At 63.3% G+C, this 19192-nt stretch overlaps 3 protein-coding genes across 4 annotated transcripts; 1 reads left to right on the top strand and 2 right to left on the bottom strand.

The window, feature by feature from the left end:
• Window positions 1–1907: 1907 nt before the first annotated feature.
• On the top strand, window positions 1908–4385 carry LOC311212693 (uncharacterized protein). Of its 2 annotated transcripts, none has more exons than XM_084292231.1 (2): window positions 1908–1992; window positions 2520–4385. In XM_084292231.1, the coding sequence occupies exon 2, from the start codon at window positions 2544–2546 to the stop codon at window positions 3612–3614; it is 1071 nt and encodes a 356-aa protein (XP_084148357.1). In that variant the 5' UTR covers window positions 1908–1992; window positions 2520–2543; the 3' UTR covers window positions 3615–4385. The 2 variants fall into 2 exon arrangements, with proteins under 2 accessions (XP_084148357.1, XP_084148358.1); XM_084292232.1 differs by having other exon boundaries at window positions 1915–1969.
• A 272-nt stretch (window positions 4386–4657) lies between these two features.
• LOC311212402 (PHD finger protein 13-like) lies at window positions 4658–9163 on the bottom strand. Its single transcript, XM_084291752.1, has 5 exons — window positions 8998–9163; window positions 7779–7871; window positions 6985–7600; window positions 6652–6690; window positions 4658–6504 (listed from the first exon to the last, which is right to left on the bottom strand). Exons 1-5 carry the CDS (start codon window positions 9091–9093, stop codon window positions 6278–6280), a joined length of 1071 nt encoding a protein of 356 aa, XP_084147878.1. The 5' UTR covers window positions 9094–9163; the 3' UTR covers window positions 4658–6277.
• Window positions 9164–9549: 386 nt separating this feature from the next.
• Window positions 9550–18907, bottom strand: ABCF3 (ATP binding cassette subfamily F member 3). Its single transcript, XM_084292429.1, has 21 exons — window positions 18775–18907; window positions 18450–18597; window positions 18283–18362; window positions 18127–18179; window positions 16423–16520; window positions 16187–16309; window positions 15729–15995; window positions 15460–15540; window positions 14922–14981; window positions 14674–14730; window positions 14454–14476; window positions 14111–14166; window positions 13719–13919; window positions 13448–13524; window positions 13154–13198; window positions 12752–12884; window positions 12264–12352; window positions 11967–12058; window positions 11567–11699; window positions 11160–11247; window positions 9550–10369 (listed from the first exon to the last, which is right to left on the bottom strand). The coding sequence occupies exons 1-21, from the start codon at window positions 18845–18847 to the stop codon at window positions 10211–10213; spliced, it is 2136 nt and encodes a 711-aa protein (XP_084148555.1). The 5' UTR covers window positions 18848–18907; the 3' UTR covers window positions 9550–10210.
• Between the last annotated feature and the right edge of the window lie 285 nt (window positions 18908–19192).

Below are 19192 nucleotides of genomic sequence, written 5' to 3'. Positions count from 1 at the left end.
GACCCACGGAGCCTGCACGTGGCACGGGGGGATCCCAGCCCTGAAGAAGAGCAGGAAAAAAGCTGGGGGGAACCAGGGAGAGCTCAGCTTTTGGGTGAAGAGCGTGGCGAAAAGTCTGCTGGGGAGGGTGCGGGCGGCCAGGAGGTGCTGGCACAGGCAGGACACGTCTGCTGGCAGGGAGATCCTGCTGAGCCCAGACTGGGGCGCTGGGAGTCCCCCAGCCACCGCCGCCTGAGCAGGACTGGGCAGAAAAACAGCAGATTTGGGGCTTATCCCTGCACTGCCTCTTCCAGGCAGCTCCCTCGCCGTGCTGCTATAGATAGGGCTGTGCTGCCGCTGCACTTTTTATAGAGCATGCACGGGGGAGGCACCGTCCTCTCGTGCGGCACCAAACCCACCGTTACAGCCTCACCAAACCCGGAGCAGAGCCGAGCTGAACGGGCAGCGAGCAGGGAGAAGTGGCAGCGGCAGGGCCAGCAGCCCCCGGTCCTCAGCAGCAGGTGATTTCGGAGCAGAGCATCGGCTGGATCTCACCCACAAACCATCGCAGGCTTCGGGGTCCTCAGCACCGGATTTGGAGGCGGTTGCAGAAGCAGCAAGGGATGGAAACCTCCGCTGGAAGACGCCTTTTGCCGCACATGGTACCGCAGGGCACGCTCCCTCCTCCCGGCTCGTTACGCTGCACTTCAGCCAGCACAATTAGCTGGTGGAGAGGCACTCTGCGGGTCCCCTGGGTGCCTGCAAGAGTGCACCGAGCCGTTCCCTTCCCCTGCGCTGGATGCTCCAGCACGCCGCCTCCAATCCCTCTTCTGCACAGCACTCAGGCGTGCCGCTGCTCTGCTCCCCTGGTGTTTAGGGCTGTGGTGCCAGGGGCTCCCCATACATTTCCCCATGCCGGGTGCCACCCCATAACCACACATTTCCCCATGCCAGATACTATCCCAGCGAGCCACCAAGGCACAACGCACCCTGCAGCACGCGCAAGGCTCCGGCTCCCACTGCGAGCACCGCGACCGCTCCAGCACCAGCAAAAAAAAAAAACCAACATGCAAGCTTTGATTTTTCTCAGAGATACTGTTTCTAGGCCAAAGCGACGCTAAGAAAAGCTTCTAAACGCGAGCACTGGGTTGGTGCCACCAGCTGGGGTGACGCGGGGCTCGGATGCAGCTGATGCTGTCGGCAGCCCCCAGCGTTACCCCACAGCGGGTGGGTAAATGCAGCTGTGCCCGGGGTCGGGGATGCAGCGGTGCCTCCCGAACCACCTGGCAGCCCCAGGGAGAGGCCGGCTGCCTCCATCACCGTGCTCGCAGCAGCGCGAGACAAGAGCCGTGCGCTGCCTGTTCTGCACAGTCACTGCTCCGCCGCTGCAGCCAGGGAGCAGCCCTCACTGAGAGGCTGGAAACAGAGCTGAGAGAGCTCGGTGCAGCCGAGCTGGGTGTTAAACCCTACAAGTGTGTGGCAGGGTGGGCCCAGCAGCCCCGCTGGGCACCTACAGACCCTAGTCCTGCTGCCAGCATCCCACGGAAAGCAAACCAAGGCAGAGCCCCGGCCTGGGTGGCACTCCCCAAATCTCCCCGTAGCTCGTGGTGGGTTTAATGAGCTGCGTTATCGCCCTGAAGCTCCCCCAGGTGCTCCTAAATCACTGCAAAACCCTACAAATTTAGGGCCACCCGAGGAACCACCCCAAAAGCCGAGGAGATGCTGGGCATGCTCAGCACACCCCCGAGGGGTACAGGGACCCTGGTACCCCCCGGGGGTGAGCCCAGCCCCCCCCATGGGGGGCTCGCAGGGCCGGATCGGGGCTGATCCAGCCCCAGCCCCAGGCGGGGGTTCCCGGAGGACACCGGGGGGGGGCGCAGGGTCGGGCACGGGCGGCTGGGGGCGGCCGCACTCCGGGAAGCGGAACTCGGCGGCACGGGAGGGGCCCGGAGGGGGAGAGCCCGGTCCTCGGTGCCGGCTTGGGACGGGGGTACCGGGGGCACCAGGGGGAAGGTACCGGGGGGGGAAAGGGAGGGGTATCGGGGGGTTTTGGGAAGCAGGGGGGGTGTGGGGGGGGAGAGGGCAGAGCCGCAGCAAACCCCCAGGGATGGGGGATCGGGAACCGGGATGGGGACCGGGGGTGGGGATGGGGACGGGGATGTCGGTCCTGGGGGGTCCGAGGGGCTCCCGGTTTCCATACGGTGCCCCCCCCCCCCCCCAGCCCCGCCCGGGAGGCTGCTTCCCTCTAGCGGGCAGAGCCCGGCAGGACCGGTACCGGGGGTGTCGGTACCGGGGGTGTCGGTACCGGGGGTGTCGGTACCGGGGGGGAGCAGCCCGGGGGTGCCGGTACCGGGTGGGGGTCAGCCCGGTCCCTCCCGGTGCCTCCCGGTTCCCGGAGCAGCCCCCCCCGTCCCCCCCTTGCTGCCGCAGCCCCGATCGGGCGAGGCGAGCCCAGGCTTGTCCCAAGCAGGAAGAAGGAAAAAGGGAACTCGGCCCCGATCTGCCCTGAATTTTCCCTTTTTCTGTCCCCCCTCCCGCAGCGAGAAGCCCGCTGAAGCCCAGCCATGGGGCGGCCCAGGAAGGATGCTGGCAGCACCGCGTCCCCTCGGCCGGCGGCGGCCCCCAAAACGTCCCCCGCCGCCCCACCGCCGTCCGCCTCGGCCGCCCGTGCCTCCAGGAGCACGCCGGTGGCCGGACGGAGCCAGGAGGCGAAGCCCAGCTCGTCCCAGCCAAAATCCACGGCGGCGGCGTCCCGTGGGGCACGAGGCAATGCCGGGGAGCAGCGTGGAGCGGCCGGCGGGGGCTCCTCCGCCAGCACGAGGAAGACGACGGCAGCCAAAGGAGCTGAAGGCCAAGCGAAGGCTGAGCCGTGCCCCGGCAAGGCTTCGTCCCGGTTCCTGGCCCCCCTGGACAGCCAGGACATCCCCCGGGTGGAGAAGGAGACGCGGGGCCAACGCAACAACCCCAAGTGGTACGAGTGGAGGGAGAACCGCATCACGGCCTCGGTGGTGCCCCGCATCGCCGGCAGCAAGTTCGCCAACGGGCGGACGGACGAGGTGCCGCGGTCGTATCTGAAGGCGGTGGTGAGCCCCGGCCCCACGGCGCAGACGCCGGCCATGTCGTGGGGCATCCGCAACGAGAAGGCGGCCGTGAGGGCCTACGAGCAGCTCAAGTCGCAGGAGGTGGGCCGGCCGGTGCGGGTGGAGGACTGCGGCCTCTTCATCCACAAGGAGAAGACGTGGATCGCCGCCAGCCCCGACGGCGTCGTCACCGAGGCGGACACGGGGAAGCCGCTGGGGCTGCTGGAGGTGAAGTGCCCCTACAAGCACCGCAACAGGACGGTGAGGGAGGCCTGCAAGGACCGGGACTTCTGCCTGCGGGTGGACGGCGACTCCTACGCGCTGAAGCGGGACCACGACTACTTCACCCAGGTGCAGTGCCAGATGGCGGCCGCCGGCATGCGGAAGGCTGACTTCGTGGTGCACACCAAGAAGGAGACGGCCGTGGCCCCCGTCGAGTTCGACGACGAGTTCTGGGGGCAGACGGTGCCCAAGCTGGAGAAGTTCTACACCGAGGCCGTGATCCCCCACCTGGAGGAGCAGGCCGGCGGCTCTGTGTGGGCCAAGGAGGAGTAGATGCCCGTCCTTGCTCTCCAGGATGCTCGCTTGGCTTTGGGTTGGCCGCACAAACCCAGCTTGGGCCCCTAGAATAGAAGCTGCACCTGAGTTTTCTGCTGTCTCTCAGCCACTCACTGCCTCTGCCCCAGCGCTGCTGCATCGGGATGGAAGAATCTGCACCAGAAGGGCCTGCTTCGGTAAGGGGTCTGCCAGTAATGACTTCATCTGCCCAATGAAGGAGAAAAGTCCTAGAGCCTGTCCAGCACGGCCCTATACTCCTCACTGCCCACCAGTTCAAGCCCACAGCACTCTGATGGCAGCCAGCACACACCGAGCCCACCTGCGGGGAATGCCAGATCCCTCTGCACTGGAATGAATAATGGACTCATTTTGTGGGGAAAACTGGATCCTTCAGCACCTACACTACTGTCAGGACTAATCCTTAATTCTTCTCTGGAATGGGAACAGAATCACAGAGGGTTTTTTAGAGCCCGAGAGCAAATCAAAGCCTTTGAGGTAAATCACGTTGTGCCTTAGCGGTCACAGCGGGGACACCGTTCCTCCCGAGCCACCAGCCCTGCTGGCCCTGGAGCCGTCCCAGGGCACTCAGAAAGGGGGCACTGGCTGCAGGATGGGGACGGGGGTGCCTGTTGAGGTGACCTCCACAGCAGGGAGGCTCTGGAAGAGATTCCTGTGCCACACTCCACGCACCGCAGCAGGGCAGGGAGGTGAGCATCACCCCTTTGCAGCATGGCTCGCTCTGTTAAATAAAACCTGTGTTGGATTGCATCTTCTCTGGTGGTTGTACAGCTGGGGGGTTACCTGGATGGGGGGGTTCACAGCTGGAAGTGTTTGATTTTGGCCAGACAGCCCCTGGCCAGCAGTGCCCAGCTCCCTGTCTGGGCTGGGAGCTCATGGGTTGTGTCTCAGGGCAGCTCCCTGTGAGCTGAGGCAGCCTGGAGGTGCCAGCCCCATAGGGCTGCCCCAGTTCCATAAGAGCACCCCAAAATTCACCCAGGGGAGGGAGAAATACGCCAAAGCCACCCCCGTTATGGCAAAAGTACTTTATTATATACAGACGACTCCAGCCACACTCCACAGGGCAAGGACCAGAATTTTGCTATTTTACATATCCATACAAAGTAACTATAAAAACATAAAGCACTTTTGGGGCCCAGGCTTTCCACAGGAGGAGAGGCACAGGGACGAGCCTGGGGGGTTGCTGGGTGGCGGGGGGCTGCCCCCCACCCTCCCCCAGCCTGTGGTCCCACAGTAACCAGATGTGCAAGTAGGAAAGAACCCAGTTAGGAGAAATAGTGATGGGACTGGCAAGTCGGGGTCTGTGTCCCCCCCCTGGAAAGTGCAGAAGGCACGTGGGCCAGGCTCTTTGGAGGGGCTGTGAGGAGGAGGAGGTGGGAGCAGACCGTCGGTGCACGCACACACACACCGCTCCCAGAGGGAGGAGGGTGATGGGGAAAAAACCCTTCCGCTCTGAAACTTGGAGGAGGCCTGGAGCGGGCAGGCCCCGTGCCTCCGGAGCAGCAGTTGCATAGCAGAAGGGGCTGAGGGCCTGCCCTTGACAAGATATCAGACTTCACTCTACGTGTCCAGGAAAAAATAATAATAATAAAAAAAAAAAGAGAAACCAACAATTTCTCTGCAGGAGGGAGCGCTCGGAAGCAAGGCCCTCCTGCACCTGGGCTGCATCGGACCCAGGGCTCAGCATCCAGCTGCTGCTTAAGCCGATGCTTCACCTGCAGGCAGGAGGTGGCCACAGGGGACAAGGTTCAATTCTTTTAAACTGGAAAACATGGAAACCACCCAAACCTCCCCTGCTCCCCTTTCTCTAGGGCTCCCCAGCCCTACCAGTTTTGAGGGTAAACCGTTTGGGTCTCCTACCACAAACCCCACATCCCTTTTGAACAGGAGACTTCAGTGCAACTGGAGAATGTGAACCGAGGAGGACTCCTCGGCAAGAACAACTCGTCTAACAATCTACTCGGACTATCTTGGGGCCTTGTGCACAGCAACCAAAATCAGGAGCACCACCGGACAGGGGCAGGGCCTCCCCTGCGCAGCCTACAAGGCTGATGAGCCAGAGGTGGGACACCAAACCCCCAGGGAAGAGCAGCCCAGTCTGCTTCAGGTGTTGGCAGGAGCAATATTCCTTCCCTCCCATCCCAGAGGGCACACTGCATGGAAGAGGCCTGCCTGGGCTGCATCTCTGTGCTGGAAGAGGATCGGGTCACTGGGGCTTTGCCATCGCAGCTCACCCCGAGGCCCAAGGCAAGGACAACGGTGAGGAAAAAGGAGGAAGGGGAGTCACATCTCGGGATAAGTGTAAGCTTCCACCACACCACAGGGAAACTACTTGGACTAGGTTCTCCTCGGCTGGCCTGGGGGAAAGGCACTGAGCCAGGTTTGTGCAAGGACAGAGATGTTTCTGAGCGACCTAGTGCATGGCTCTTCTCCCCCCATGCCCCTGGGGTCACCGAGCTCCGTGGTTAACGCGGCCCCCGGGGAGGACGGCAGCTCCCAGGAGGCAGAAGGGCAAGGGGGACAGCCCAGCACCGCGGCCCAGCCCTTCCCCTGCCGTTACTGTGCATTGATTGTCTAGCCAGACTGAGCTACAGCCTTCGGTTTAAAAAGGGGCCCCCCAGCCTCCCTGCTCTGGAAGAGCCTCAGTCACAGAACCGCTTGCGGGGCACCGTCCGAGCTCGGTTCGAGCGGCGGATCTCCTGCTTGGCGTCGCGGCATCGCTGGCAGATGAAAACCTCAGGCACGTTGGATTTGCGGATCTTGGCACAGGAGAGGTGGATCCAGGTGGCACACTCGTTACATTCGATCATGGGCCTCCCCGCGAAGGGCTTCAGGCAGAAGCAGGTGATCAGATCCCAGGCGTCGTCGTCTGGTCGGGGAGAGAGGGACACCGCTCAGCACTCACCTCACCAGCACACCCCCGCTGCAGCCTGAGCAGCCCCCCAAGGAAAAGCCTCCAAGGGCACAGCACCACCTCTAAAGCCACAGCCAGTGGAGCAGGAGAGCCCCCACTCACCTTCTGCTTTGGTGTTGGGAGCCGCTGCGAATTCAACTGCTGAAGTTGCAAAAGGGGAAAAGAAAAAAGAAAAGTTAAAACAGATCAGCAAGGCACCCTTACACCCCACTCCCCATTTCAGGTCTGTACCACTCACTGTACTAAAGAGCCTCCAAAGCTCCCCGCCCTTGCTCTGCAGCATCCCAGGTCCCTCTGACTTTCTCTGAAGCCCCTCACCAGGAGAGGCCAGGACCACCTGCAAGCTCTCCCCGCATCCCATGTGGGAAGCTCTGGCCGAGGCAGGGACAATATTTGGCACCGACCGCAACACAGCTCCGCTCCCCAGACACTCACCACCAAGCTGAGAGCTCCCTCTGCTTGTATCTTCCCCTTCGCTTTGGTCCAAGGTACTACAAGAACTGGGGCTCTTCGCGCCTCCAGAGCACTGCTCGTGCTCCTTTAGCTGCGGCTCATCTCCTGCGGGCTTCTCTGCCCCCTGCTCTCCATGCAGCCAGTCCTTCTCCTCCTTCAGGGGCTCTTCCAGAGGGGCGCTGGGCTGGGGGTCCCCGGCCGGCTCGATGGGGGGCTCCGAGAACGGCTCTTTGCCAGGAGGCACCTGTCCCTCCAGCGCAGCCGGCTCCTTCCCCTGGTCCTGGTCCAGCACCGAGCTTTTCCCAGCGCTCGGCGGCGCCTTCTTCTCCACCTCCTGCTCCAAAACGAGTTTCTTCGCTGGAGGTTTCTTCCTCTTGCTCTGCGGGGGCCGGATCTCGTAGAAGCCGGCGGGGAAGGCCGGGCAGTCGGCGAGCAGGCTGCCGTCCGCAGCCCCCTTGGCCACGGCCGTCCTGCTCCTCCTGTCGTCCGCCAGGAGCTGGCAGTCGGAGGAGGGCAAGGAGGCCCAGCTATCGCTGTCCTGCGTGCTCCCCGTGCTGTTCTGGGGGCTCATGCTGCCGCCGTGGGTCCAGGGCTCGTTCTGCAAGCAGGGGAGAGGCAGGGCTAGCAGGAGACACCACAGCGCGGGCATTCGGGGTACGGAGAAAGGGAACGGGGATGGAGAATGACCCTCCCCGACCTCCAGCGGGGGATCAGGAGCCGGGTGTGTAACAACAGGACACCCGGAGGGAGGAGGATCACCCCGCAAGCCCACTCACCTCCTCGGGGTAGGGGATGTAGCCGGCGTAAGCCAAAACGAAGGTGCAGAACTGGTTGAAATCCTCCACGGTTCTCTGCCGTTTCTGCAGCGGCTGCGACAAACGGCACTCGGTGGTTACACCCCCGCCCCATCCCGGCACCAAACACCGGGGTCCCCCCAACACCCGTCCCCCCGTTACCCCCCCCCATCCCGAACCCAGCTCGGCGGCGACGGCCCCTTCCTTAAAACCCTCATTTATGGCAGGGGCGCACCCACAGCCGGCAGAAACCCCACAGCGCGGCGTTGACTCAACGCCCCAGGATCCCCGCCCCGGGAACGGGACTGGGACCAGTTGGGGCCAGCAACTGGGGGAGCACCCCAAAAGGGGACCCCTTGAGACCCCCGGGGGGGGGGCAAAGTCTGGGAGATAAAACTCCGGGGAGCCGCCCTCCGGTGTGCCAAGGGACCCACAGGGAAGGGCTGCCCGGTGCCCCCGCTGCCGGGTGGGCCCCCGGGGGGCTGTATGGGGTCTATTTTTGGGGTTCCCCCCTCAAAAAACCCCACATCCCCCCCCGCACCGGGGGTACCGGCAGCGCGGCGGGGGCTCCTCGCGTGGCCCCAACCCCTCCTGCGGATGGGGAACGGCGGCTCCCGACCCCCCCCCCTCGACCCCCCCAGACCCTTTTGGGGCCCGGTGCGGGTTGTGGGGGGCTCCCCCTCGGTGCCCCCCCCTCAGCCCCGTCCCCTCCCCGCCCGGGGTCCCCGCCGACACCTGATCGCTCCCAAGATGGCGCCCGCGCTCCCGGGCTGCCCGGGCCGGCCGCCCCCCGCCCCGCAAGGAACCGGGCTCTGCTCCCCCCCTCCCCGATACCCCAAATCCCCCCCAAACCCCTTCACCCACCCCATAACCCCCCCCTCCGTGCCCGCACACCCACACGGCTGCCGGGCACGGCGGCGGACACGCGGGGTCACCCCCACCCCGGGGCACCTCCGCGCAGCTCCCCCCCGCCCTACAGCACGCCGAGACCCCCCCAAAATCCCCTCAGAGCCCCCCCACACCCCACAGGACCCCCACACATCCCCTACACCCCCACACACCCCCCGGGGCCACGCGGGGAGGGCGCCCACGCAGCGCCCCCCAGCACCCCCCAACCCTCCCCGGTCCCGCTGCCGGTCCCGATCCCAGTCCCGGTGCCCCCCCCGGTGCCGGTCCCGGTGCCGGTTCCCCCCCCGCTCACCTCCTCGGGCCCCGGGGAGCCGGGGCTGGGCACGGGGCTGCTCCCCACCGAGCCTGGCCGGCCGCGGGGGCACGGCCGCTCCCCGCCGGTGCTCATAACGCCCGCGGGCGAGGCTGGACCGGCGGGCAGCGGACCCCAACCGGGCCGGTTCCCCTCTCCTCCTCCTCCTTCTTCTTCTTCTTCCTCCACCTCCTCCTCCTCCTCCTTTCGGTGCCCGCCGCCGGTCGGAGCGAGGCCGCCAGCACCGCCCCGGCCGCAGGGGCGGGCCCACCTGGGGGCGGCGGGGAAGGCGGAGGCGGCGCCTGGCTGCGGGTCCCGTCCCCCCAAAAACCCCATGGATGAAGCCCCCCCGGGGGATGAAGCCCCCCTAAGGGTCCCCCCCGGTCCCCTCCGCTTTGCTTCCAGCCCCCGCTGCCCGCAGAGCACAGCCGGATCCAGGGGGTGAAGCTCACAGTGCCCCCCCCCCCAGCCCCTACCCACCCCCCTGAGGTTTGAGGTTGGCAGCGAGCCCCCCGACCCTAAAACAAAAAATCTCCCCAAGGACACGTTGAGGCACACCGAGTAGCGTTCTGCTTTTATTTACACCGCCACCCCCCGTGCCGGAGGGGCCCGCTCGCACCCCGCACCCCGTGGGGGCACGCAGGCGAGCCCCCCGGGAGGGGGACAGGCGAAGCGAACCCTCGCCCCCGGTGCTTCCAGGGGTTTGGGAAGAGGCTGGGGGTGGTTGTAGCAGCAAAGGTCTCGCTTCCCGCCCGGGCAGCAGAGGGGACGGGAGCGTAGGAGAGCTGGGGAGAGAAACACAGTGTGGGAATCTGACCAGTGCGCACAAGTTAACCAGAAAAAAAAGAAAGAAAAAGGCAGTGGGGGTAAGCGAAGAAAGGAGAACAGCTCCTCTCCTGCCCTCGCGAGCACGGAGTTACAACCAGGGTGGGGGGACACCTCCTTTCCTCATCCCAGCGGAGCAGCAGCTCCAGGCACGGCCCAGGCCTGGAGCACGGCGCAGGCAGCGCCCACGAGGAGCAGCGCCCGCAGCTCCCGGTCCCTCGCTGTCCTTGCACGGGCGGCCGGGCAGGAGGGGAGAGCAGTTCGGGTGGCAGCTGGATGGCGTGGCTGGGGTCCGTGCCACCTCCTCGGCGCTCCGCCGGGCTCGGCGTGGCTGGAGGCTGCAGCGCCCGAAGCCTCCTCGGGCAGGCTGGGCCCCCCCCGGCCTCGCTTATAGGAAACCCTCCTTTCGGAACTGCTCCTTCAGGATGTCTCTGTACTGGTCGAAGCCGCCCTCGATGCGGGTGACGGTGGCGTTCTCGCACACCCACAGCTCCTGGCACACCAGGCGGATGAAGCACTCGTCGTGGGACACCAGGATGATACCACCCTGCGAACACAGGAGGAGAGAAAAGGAGCTGAGGGGACCCCGCACGTGGTCCTTTGTGCCCTTCCAGCCAGAAACGGGACTTCAGGTTTCCACTTGCACTGGGGAGAGGCACGGTGCTTCACAGCCAGCCACCAATTCCGGCCTTGCCTAAGGGCTTTCCTGCCTTCAGCTGGGATGGACAGATCTGGTGCGGAGGAGGCACGTGCACAGCAAATGCTTAGGTTCCCTTCCCTGAGGGCAAGCACGGGGTTTGCCACTGGCTCTCTGGACCTCTGACAAAATTTGAGGATGGAAATTCTAGTTGGAGGCAACGACAGCCAAAAGGTGACGGGACAAGGCCCTGAGTAACCTCGTTTTTCTGTTGTAGGGAAAATGACCTAACCCGGGCAAGTACAGAACAGCAAGAACCGGGTTCATTACAGTGCTACCTGGAGGCTCAGCTCTGAGCCACAAAAACCTGCCTGAGGAACAGCCACGAGGGCCCCAAGGCAGGGCTGGGCGCTGCACGCAGCAGCAGGGGAGCGGTCACAGCCCGTAGGTGGCTGGCCAAGATGGGGGACAAGCTGTGCTCTGGCTCGCTGCTGCTTCTCTCAGCCAAAATCAACAAGTGAAACAAGCCACCAGGACAGACAGCTAAGGCAGAAATGCGACCAGCATCCCACCGCATCTCCTGGACTTGAAACCACCACTGGAATTTCATGGTCCGCTCCTGGCTGAAAAACTGAGTCACCCAAGCTGGAGGATGCAGGAAGTGTTAGAAAAATGGGAGATCTCGGCTGCCGAGCCTTACCCGGAACTTGTTCAGTGCCTTCGCTAGTGCCTCGATGGTCTCCATGTCCAGGTGATTTGTCGGCTCATCCAGGATGTAGAAGTTTGGACTGGAAGAGAAGACAGCCCTGAGCACCCTGCCCGCGCCCCTGCGCACTGCTGGGCCCTCCATGCAGGGAGGAGTCGAGGCAATGGCTTTAACCACGTAAAGTCACAGCCACGGGCACTGCATGGCCCCAGGGTCTGTGCTGCCCAGCTCCAGGGACACCTTCTGAGCTCAAAGCAGCAGCAGAAAACCGCCTGCCTCCTCCCCCACGGTCCCCAGCAGGTGACAATCTCCCTCCCCAATCTCCTCTCCCTTCCTCCCGGTGAAGCAGGGCCCCAAGGATGCGGCCCCGCACAAACTTCCCAGGTGTGGGAGGGAATTACCAGGACATTGTCATCTGCGCAAAGGCCACTCGACTCTTCTGCCCTCCAGACAGGCTGGCCACAGGGCGCACGGCCAGCTCCCCCGAGACGCCGTAGCTCCCCAGCTGATGCCGGTACTCCTCCTCCGTCTTCCCTGCGGGAGCACGGCACAACACAGATATGGCACACGAGCATCCCGGGACCTTGGGGCCAGCTGGAGCTTCCTGCAGTGCCCTTGGCCCGCATCAAGGCCAGGCAGCCGAGGGATTTGGCAGCTGCTCGGAGGCAGTGCCCGAGCGGAGGGTTTGTGTGGAAAAGGCTGACTGACACAAGCAGGGACAAATTTGTCTAAGGGACAAATCGATCTGCGTGGCAGGGGAGATTCCAGTGGCCCAGAGCTCCTCATTTCTCCAAAACCCACCTGGGAACTTCCTTGCCAGCAGCTCTACAGCACTGATGTTCAGGTCCAGTTGATCCACGTGGTGCTGGCTGAAATAGCCGATCTTAAGGTTTCTGCAGGAGGAGGAGAGAGACGGGGAACTGGCACCGGGCGCTGTAACCGCAGCACTCCCAGCTGCAGCTACAGGAAAGGGGCACAAGAGGGGGGCGTGCGGCTCCCATCCTCATCACAGCAGCAGCCATCACCCCAAAGCACAGCCCCGGAGCCCTCCCCAGCTGCACCATTCCCCCCAGTCCCCCAGCCCTTCCTACCAGGTACCTGTGAGCATGCCTGATCCCTCTGACTGGTGCCAGCTCCCCCATTAAGATCTTTAGCATGGTCGATTTGCCAGCTCCGTTCTCCCCAACCTAGAGAAGCAGCAGCAGCAGCATTGGAGAACATGAAACCCACAAAGGTACCACGGAGAGGGGGGCAGTGATCAGGGAATTCAGCTCTCCTGGATGATCACGCAGTGGAAGGGGCAGGATGAGTGCCAAACCAGTGGCTCCAGCCACCTGGAAGCTGCGTTCCTATCGCTGAGGAGCTGCACGCACAGCACTGCTGGAGCACGTTCCCTCCCCAGCCCTCGAGCCCAAGGATTAATTGGTCCCAGCCTCATCTGGATGTCCCCAGGGAGGAATATTTCATCCAGAATTCAACTGGACAAGGACCTGAGCAGCCTGACCTGACGTGGAAGCTGGCTCTGCTTCGAGTGGGGACAGCCACGGCCCCTCGCAGCCACCCTTCCCCTGCAGTCCTAAACCTACCACACAGATGCGGGACTCCAGGTCAGCAGAGACAGAGAGGGAACGGAAGATGTAGTGACTCGGGTCGTAGCAGAAATCTACTTCATCTAGCTGCAGGATGGGGGGGGAGAACTTCTCAAAGCCATCGGGGAACCTGGGAAGGCAGGAAGAGGTGAGAGCTGGCCAGGGACTTCAGAGACCCTGCTCCCAGCCCCCCTGGGACAACCACTGCAGGTGGCAAAGGGGGTTCCCGAGCATGCAGGGCCTCTGGGAGGGATGGTTACGAGGAGGGGACGCAGAAGGAGCCCAGCCTGAGCATGGGGGCCCATCCAGACCCCGTGCTGGAGGAGGAGCAGTGGTTATCCCAGGAGGAGCTCAGGGCGAAAAGGGAGCCGGGTCCCTTGCAAGCAAAGGGACACTTACTTCATCATCACCTCAGACTCCTTGTCCACAGGTTTCAGCTCCGGCCTGCAAGAGGGAAGAGGTGTAACTGAGGAGCCCTGCACTGTCCCCACACCAGCAGCCCAGCTCTGTGAAGCCTCATCCTAGGCAAAGCCTCCGGACCAGAGACAGAGCGCCCCAAATCCAAGCCACCCCCATCCCTCCAGACACACAGCGCCTTCCAGGGCCCTGGGGACCACCTGGGAACATCCAGTTCTTCCCATCAACACCTAACACCTCCCCCAACCTCCAGAGGGGAGCAGGACAGGCACTCACAGCTTCTCCAACAGCTTGAGCTTGCTCTGTACTTGGGACGCCCGGTTCGCGTTATACCGAAAGCGGTCGATGAAGACCTACAAGTGACAAAAAAGCATCAGAGAACCCCCGGGCTCGTTCAGCCACAGGTCACTGCAAGACTGAACAGCGATGAAAACTCCAAGAGCAGAGATTACTGGAAGCAGGGCAGCCTGGGAGGCTCGCTAGAAGCAGGGAGAAAGGGGCAAGGCTGGAAGAAGAGTGTCCAAACCCTACTGGTGTCCCCCAGTACCTGGATATGCTCGCGGTACTGCTGCTGCGCTTCGTACTCCCGCTGCTGGTTCTTCAGTCGCTCCTCCTTGGTCTTCATGAAGTTCTCAAAGTCCCCCCGGTAGGCGTCCAGCCGCAGCGAGTGCAGGTGGATGATGTCCGTGGCCACCGCGTTGAGGAAATTCCTGTCGTGGGACACCACGAGGATGGTCGACTGCCAGGTCTGGAGGAGACAGCGAGAGGGAGACCCGAGGGAGCCTGAGCGTCATCGAGCCGCAGCACGGGGCCCGATGCCACCACGCAGCCCGTGAGGCTGTCCCTGTCCCCTGGCTGCTGAGCACAGCACAGGGCCGGAGCCCCTGCAGCGCACAGGAGCCGTGGCCAAGGCTCGCGCTGCCCCGCACCGCCCTGTACCTGCAGGTAGTTCTCCAGCCACAAAATGGCCCTCACGTCCAGCATGTTGGTGGGCTCTGAGGGAAGAGAGAGGCGCTGAGGTTAGGAGGGGTTGGGAGGACTGGGTTATGTCTTTTTTACATAGGAAAGGCTAGTGGGCAGCCAGGGGGGCTGCCCGAGCAGGTTTCCTGGCTGAGGATGGCTTCATGCCATCCCCAGGGCGCAGTGACAGCCCTGCGAGCACCGGCCCTGTCACGCAGGGCTATTTTGAGCAGGCAGCTAAAGGCCACGCTGTGTTCCCAACCCAGCAAGGGCACGGGCAGGCCCGGCGGCAGGGGTAGAAGGGCTCCCGGGATCAACTTACCGTCCAGTAGAAGGAGATCTGGCCTAGGGAAAACAAGAGAAGCATCAGGAGCAAAAAGAGCACAGGGTCAACGCAAAGCACGTTTTACCGTGCGTCCAGAGCCCTGATGCCTCGAAAGCCTCCCACCCCGAGAGGCTGAGTCGAGAGAACAGCCAGGCAAGGCAGCCCCCCTGCCCTCTGCAGCACGGACAGCAAGGAGGGCTAACAACTGGCCACCAACCTGGCAAACAGGGCTCTGGCTAAGGCCAGTCTCATCCTCCAGCCTCCAGAAAACTCTCTGAGGAGAGAAAAGGTCGTACCCGGGGGTTAGAATTTAATCAGAACAACCCCGCCTGCCTGGCTCCCTGCTCCCCACCGCCCTTTTCTCTCTGCTGTCAGCCACGGACAGCTCGTCCCTGCAGGCACAGCACGAGTTCTGCCCAAACCCATTTAATTTAAGTCTCTGCTGTCCAAAGCCTGGGCACTTACTTGGTTGTCTGTTGTTGCATCTTGGCGTTGAAGCCCAGCCCAGCGAGGATGACAGACGCCCTGGGGGAAAGGTGAGAGAACAGGAAGGTGGCACACCGTGCACCTACAGAGCCCGGCCTCAGGTCCTGACCCACTCTCCTACATAGCTTAAGTCCATCCTGGTGCACAAAAACTCCCCTTTATGCCCAAGAGCAGCGTTTGGCTGGGAAATGCAGCCCAGCAAGGCACAGCACCCACGTGAATTGATTCCCAAAAAGCTTTCAGCTCTTTGGCCAAGAGGAGAGTTACAGCCACCACCATCCCAGAAATGTTCCCCAGCCACCAGGAACCTGGGGAGGAGCAGCAGCAACAACGCAAGCCATTTGGGGCAGAAATACCCAACACCTCTGGCTTCTGGGGGAAGCTTGAGTACTTCTAACCCAGAAGAGCCCCTGTCCTCACATGCTGGATGCCAGGGGCACAGCATCACCCTTCCAAGCTGCAAAGCACATCTCGCCATGCCAGCAGACAGCAAGCAGTGCCTGCAGGGTCACCTCACCTCGCTGGGGCCTTGTCTGCCTCAATCTCCTCCAGCTTCGCGTAGATCTCTGACAGCCTGGCGCCTTCCGTCCCTTCTCCCCTGGAGCAGAGCAAAGAGGAACACGTGGGATGGACTGGGGTCAGGGGCTGAGCGCTGCGGGAGGCTGATCTCCCCAGGCAGGACTAAAGCGAGCCCTGCTGGAGTCCTCCACTGGAAGGGAGAGATCTCACAACGAGACTTCGTGGTCAAGAGGCTGTAGAAGGGCTGGAAATCCAGCAATATCTCACCTGCCGGCGTTAACCTTGGCCGTCAGCTCCTTTTCCTCCCGCAGCAGGCTCTCCCGAGTGGTGTCACACTCCAGCACGCTCTGCAGGGCCGGCGTCTCGTCCCCCGCCACCTCCTGCTCCACGTGGAGGATGCTTATGTGCGAGGGGATGCGCAGGCTCCGACTGGCGATCATCTTCAGCAGCGTGGTCTTCCCCAGCCCGTTCCTGCCCACCAGCCCATAGCGCCGGCCAAACGCCAGGTTGAGGTCTGCTCCCGCCAGCAGGACACTGCAGGGAGGGAAAAAAACAGCTCCCTGCTCATCCCGCCCCGTGGGGAGAGAGGAAACCAGCAGCCACCTGCCCCCAGCACCTTTCCAGGCTGTGCTGAGGCCATGCAACCACCACGGAGCTCTCCAATCCACACCTCAGCACGTCCTGCAGCCCAGCAGGGCCCGTCCCACCGTCCCCTCTGCACTCACCGCTCACCGAAGGAGACGTCGAAGTTCTCGATGCGGACGTCGTACGACTTGTTCTTGCCTGAGGACTCCATGCGAGTCTCCTTCTTGCTGGCAGCCTGGCTGGCAGTTGCCTCCTCGAGGACCCTGCAGGCAGGCGGAAGACAGAGAAGGGGGCTCAGCAGGAAAGTTGAGCCCAAACCGATCTCAGCCACGCTCGGCAGAGCAGGCAGGGTGCTGGAGGCACCCTCCGTACTCACAGAGGGCCAGATGACTTGGTGGAATCCTTCTCCATCCTCCGGTCCTGCTTGGCTTTCAGCCTGGCTTCTGCCTTCTCCAGTTTCTTGGCATCCACCATCTGGGGCACAACCAGAGTTTACAGAGAGAGCATCTTCAGCAAAAGCCCCCAAACCCCAACTCCGAGAGAAAGGAGCTCAGCCAGCCCCACCTGCCCAGGGGAAGGGAGAGCAGGAGGGAGACAGGACAGGGGAACCAGGACAGACTCCAGCTCGTTTTGAGGAAGCTAATCAGGCCAGGAAGTCACTTCAGGACTGAAGTCCTAAATCATGCAGCAGTTCTGCCTCAGCGAGCACGGGGTTTGGCTGACCCTAACCCGAATGCTCTTTCCCACGGGCAGTTTCTCTGGTTCTATGGGTCAGCCCAGGCACCTCAACACGGACCTGCTGCCCCAGCGCCTCCCCCGCAGCCCCTACCATCAGGCACTGCCCCTCCCCGGCCTGTTAAACTTTAGCCAGCCTGGAACTAACTCAGGTTACGCAGCAGATCAATCAAGACAGAGCCAAAGAGCGTTTAATTAAATCTGAAGGCAAAAAGAAGCCAAGCATTTTAACACAGCCTCTGGCCTTTGCCAGGCTCCCAGCCCACTCCAGTTTATTCCTGCATCGAGTCAAATGCTTGTGGCTGACCAAAGGCCCTCCCAGGCATCTCAAGCCAGCTCTGCAGCCCGGTTCCTACAGGTAGGTGAAGTCACCCCATAAACGACACTGAGCTCCCTCAGTCTCCCCGTAAGCCATCCTCCAAAACTCGAGGGATCTGAACCTTTGCCAGTTTTTTCTGAAAATCCTTCCCGAGCTGCAGCTGCAAGAGCCAGACGACAAACCGAGGAGCAACAGCCCCAGCGCCAAACCCAGCAGCAGCTGCCAGCCGCCCCCCTCAGCCACGCGGGGATTGCCCTGGGTCTCGGCTCTGGGCACGTGGTTCTGTGCTCGACGTGAAGCCCCGGGAGGAGAGCTCTGCAGCAGAGCACCCAGCAGAGACGCTGCCCGCCCCGTGCAGCTGCCGATGTCCTGGCTTTGTAGATCCTCCTCGTGCCCAGACCTCGGCACAGCCAGCACAGAGGGCACCCCGGGCCGCTCCTGAGCCACTTCACACTTTTTTTGGCAAGGGCGTTCTGATTTCCTGCACGCCACAGAGCGTAACGACTTCCAAACTTTTCTGCTCCCCATCTTCCCAAATCACAACCCCCAGCCGCTTTTAGAGCTGGGCTGACAACCTCCCCACAGCCCTCTGGAAACAGCAGCTCCGTGCTAACTCCCTGACCCCTGATCGCATCTCAGGGCTTCTTCCCTCACCACGTGCAGCAAGGTCACCCCCTACACCCCGATTCCACAACCCAGAGCCTTGCTGCAGAAACCAAAGTCCCTCATGAAGTCAGGCAAGCCGCGCTCTCAGCGACACAACCGCGCTTCGAAGCTCATTAAGAAACAACAGCAAAACAAATCTGGTCAGATTAACGAGCTGCTAACTCCCACCGAGCCTCTTTACCTGACCGAGAGCATCACAACTCACAGGGCGGCTGCCGCGAGGGAGCAGCAGCCCTACAACTGCACACCTCAGCCCCGGCTGCTCACAGAGGGTGAGGTGACGGGGCAGAGCGTGACCCCGCAGCCCCAGGTGTGAGTTCTTCCCAGTGGGTTACGAGAAGGACGCAGCGCTGTGCTTACCGACGCCTGGCCTCTCTTCAGCAGCAGCCCCGGCAGCAGGTCCGCGTTGGAATCTGCGGGGAGACGCTGGGTGAGGCAAGGGGGAGCTGGGGAAGGGTGACAGCTCCCTGGGGACCCCGTGAGCCCTCTGGGCAGCACACTGCAGGCAGCACTCACCGTACCCATCCGTGATCTGCGAGAGCTGGATGGGGGCATCCAGCAGCACCTGGCTGCAGCGCTGCGCCCGGCCCTCATCCCTGCGGGCGAGGAAGAGGAGTGAGGAGGGGATGAGGGGGGTGAGGAGGATGAGGAGGGTGAGGATGAGGAGGAGGAAGGCCGCTCACAGCTGCAGGGCGTTGAAGAGCCGCTGGCACACCTCCCGCACGGCGCCCTCGTCCTTGCCGGCCGGCGCCACCTCCTGCAGCAGCTCGCCCACCGCCTCCACCAGCTCGTCCACCGACTCGAAGTCCCCGCCGCTGCTGTGCAGGATCCCTGCGGGCACACGGCGCTGCACACACACACACACACACCCCTTTCCCTCCTCCCCCCTCATGTCGCGACATGAGAGGGGACAATCGCGACACGGCCGGCGGAAAGCCGCCTTCCGCCACGCCTCCCCGCTTCTCCCCCCCCTACACCGTACCGGGACGGCTCGGGGGCCGCCCTCACCCGTCACGTAGGCGAAGACCTCGCCGTCCAGCTCGGGGAACTCGCTGCGGAGGATGTCGGCGCACGACGCCATGGCCCGAGCGGGGCCCGGCCCCCGCCCGCCCGCCGCCGCCGCCTCACGGCCCCGCCACACGCCCGGAAGGAGGCGCGGGGGCTGCCGGGAAAAGGGAGAGGGGGGGGGGTGGGGAGCGGGGGATGCTGGGAAATGGAGTCCTGGAGAAGGCCGCGCATGCGCAGTGCGGGGAGAGGCATCGCTGCGGGGCGCCCTGTAAGTTGAATGGGGGATGAAGGGGGCGCGGGGGGTCCCCCTTTAAAGCGCTCCCAGGAACAGGGGGCATTTAGGGTGGGTTCAGCCCGTCCCCATCACTCCTCCTCCTCCCCCCCGTGTTCCCCAGAGCCCCCCCAGCAGCACGCAGAG

This window comes from Netta rufina, assembly GCF_964035555.1.
Source record: "Netta rufina genome assembly, chromosome: 9".
Lineage (NCBI taxonomy): Eukaryota > Metazoa > Chordata > Aves > Anseriformes > Anatidae > Netta > Netta rufina.
The sequence above is the reverse complement of the archived record's forward strand: the minus strand, read 5'-3'. Positions and strand labels throughout refer to the sequence as shown.

Coding starts and splice junctions, on each gene's coding strand:
- LOC311212693 (XM_084292231.1), top strand. CDS start 2,544: ATGGGGCGGCCCAGGAAGGATGCTGGCAGCACCGCGTCCCCTCGGCCG.
- LOC311212402 (XM_084291752.1), bottom strand. CDS start 9,093: ATGAGCACCGGCGGGGAGCGGCCGTGCCCCCGCGGCCGGCCAGGCTCG. Junction 7,872..8,997: donor GCTCCCCGGGGCCCGAGGAG/GTGAGCGGGGGG, acceptor CGTTTGTCGCAG/CCGCTGCAGAAACGGCAGAG. Junction 6,691..6,984: donor AGGGAGCTCTCAGCTTGGTG/GTGAGTGTCTGG, acceptor TTGCAACTTCAG/CAGTTGAATTCGCAGCGGCT.
- ABCF3 (XM_084292429.1), bottom strand. CDS start 18,847: ATGGCGTCGTGCGCCGACATCCTCCGCAGCGAGTTCCCCGAGCTGGAC. Junction 12,059..12,263: donor GGGATCAGGCATGCTCACAG/GTACCTGGTAGG, acceptor CTCCTCCTGCAG/AAACCTTAAGATCGGCTATT. Junction 11,700..11,966: donor GCTGGCAAGGAAGTTCCCAG/GTGGGTTTTGGA, acceptor GTGCTCCCGCAG/GGAAGACGGAGGAGGAGTAC.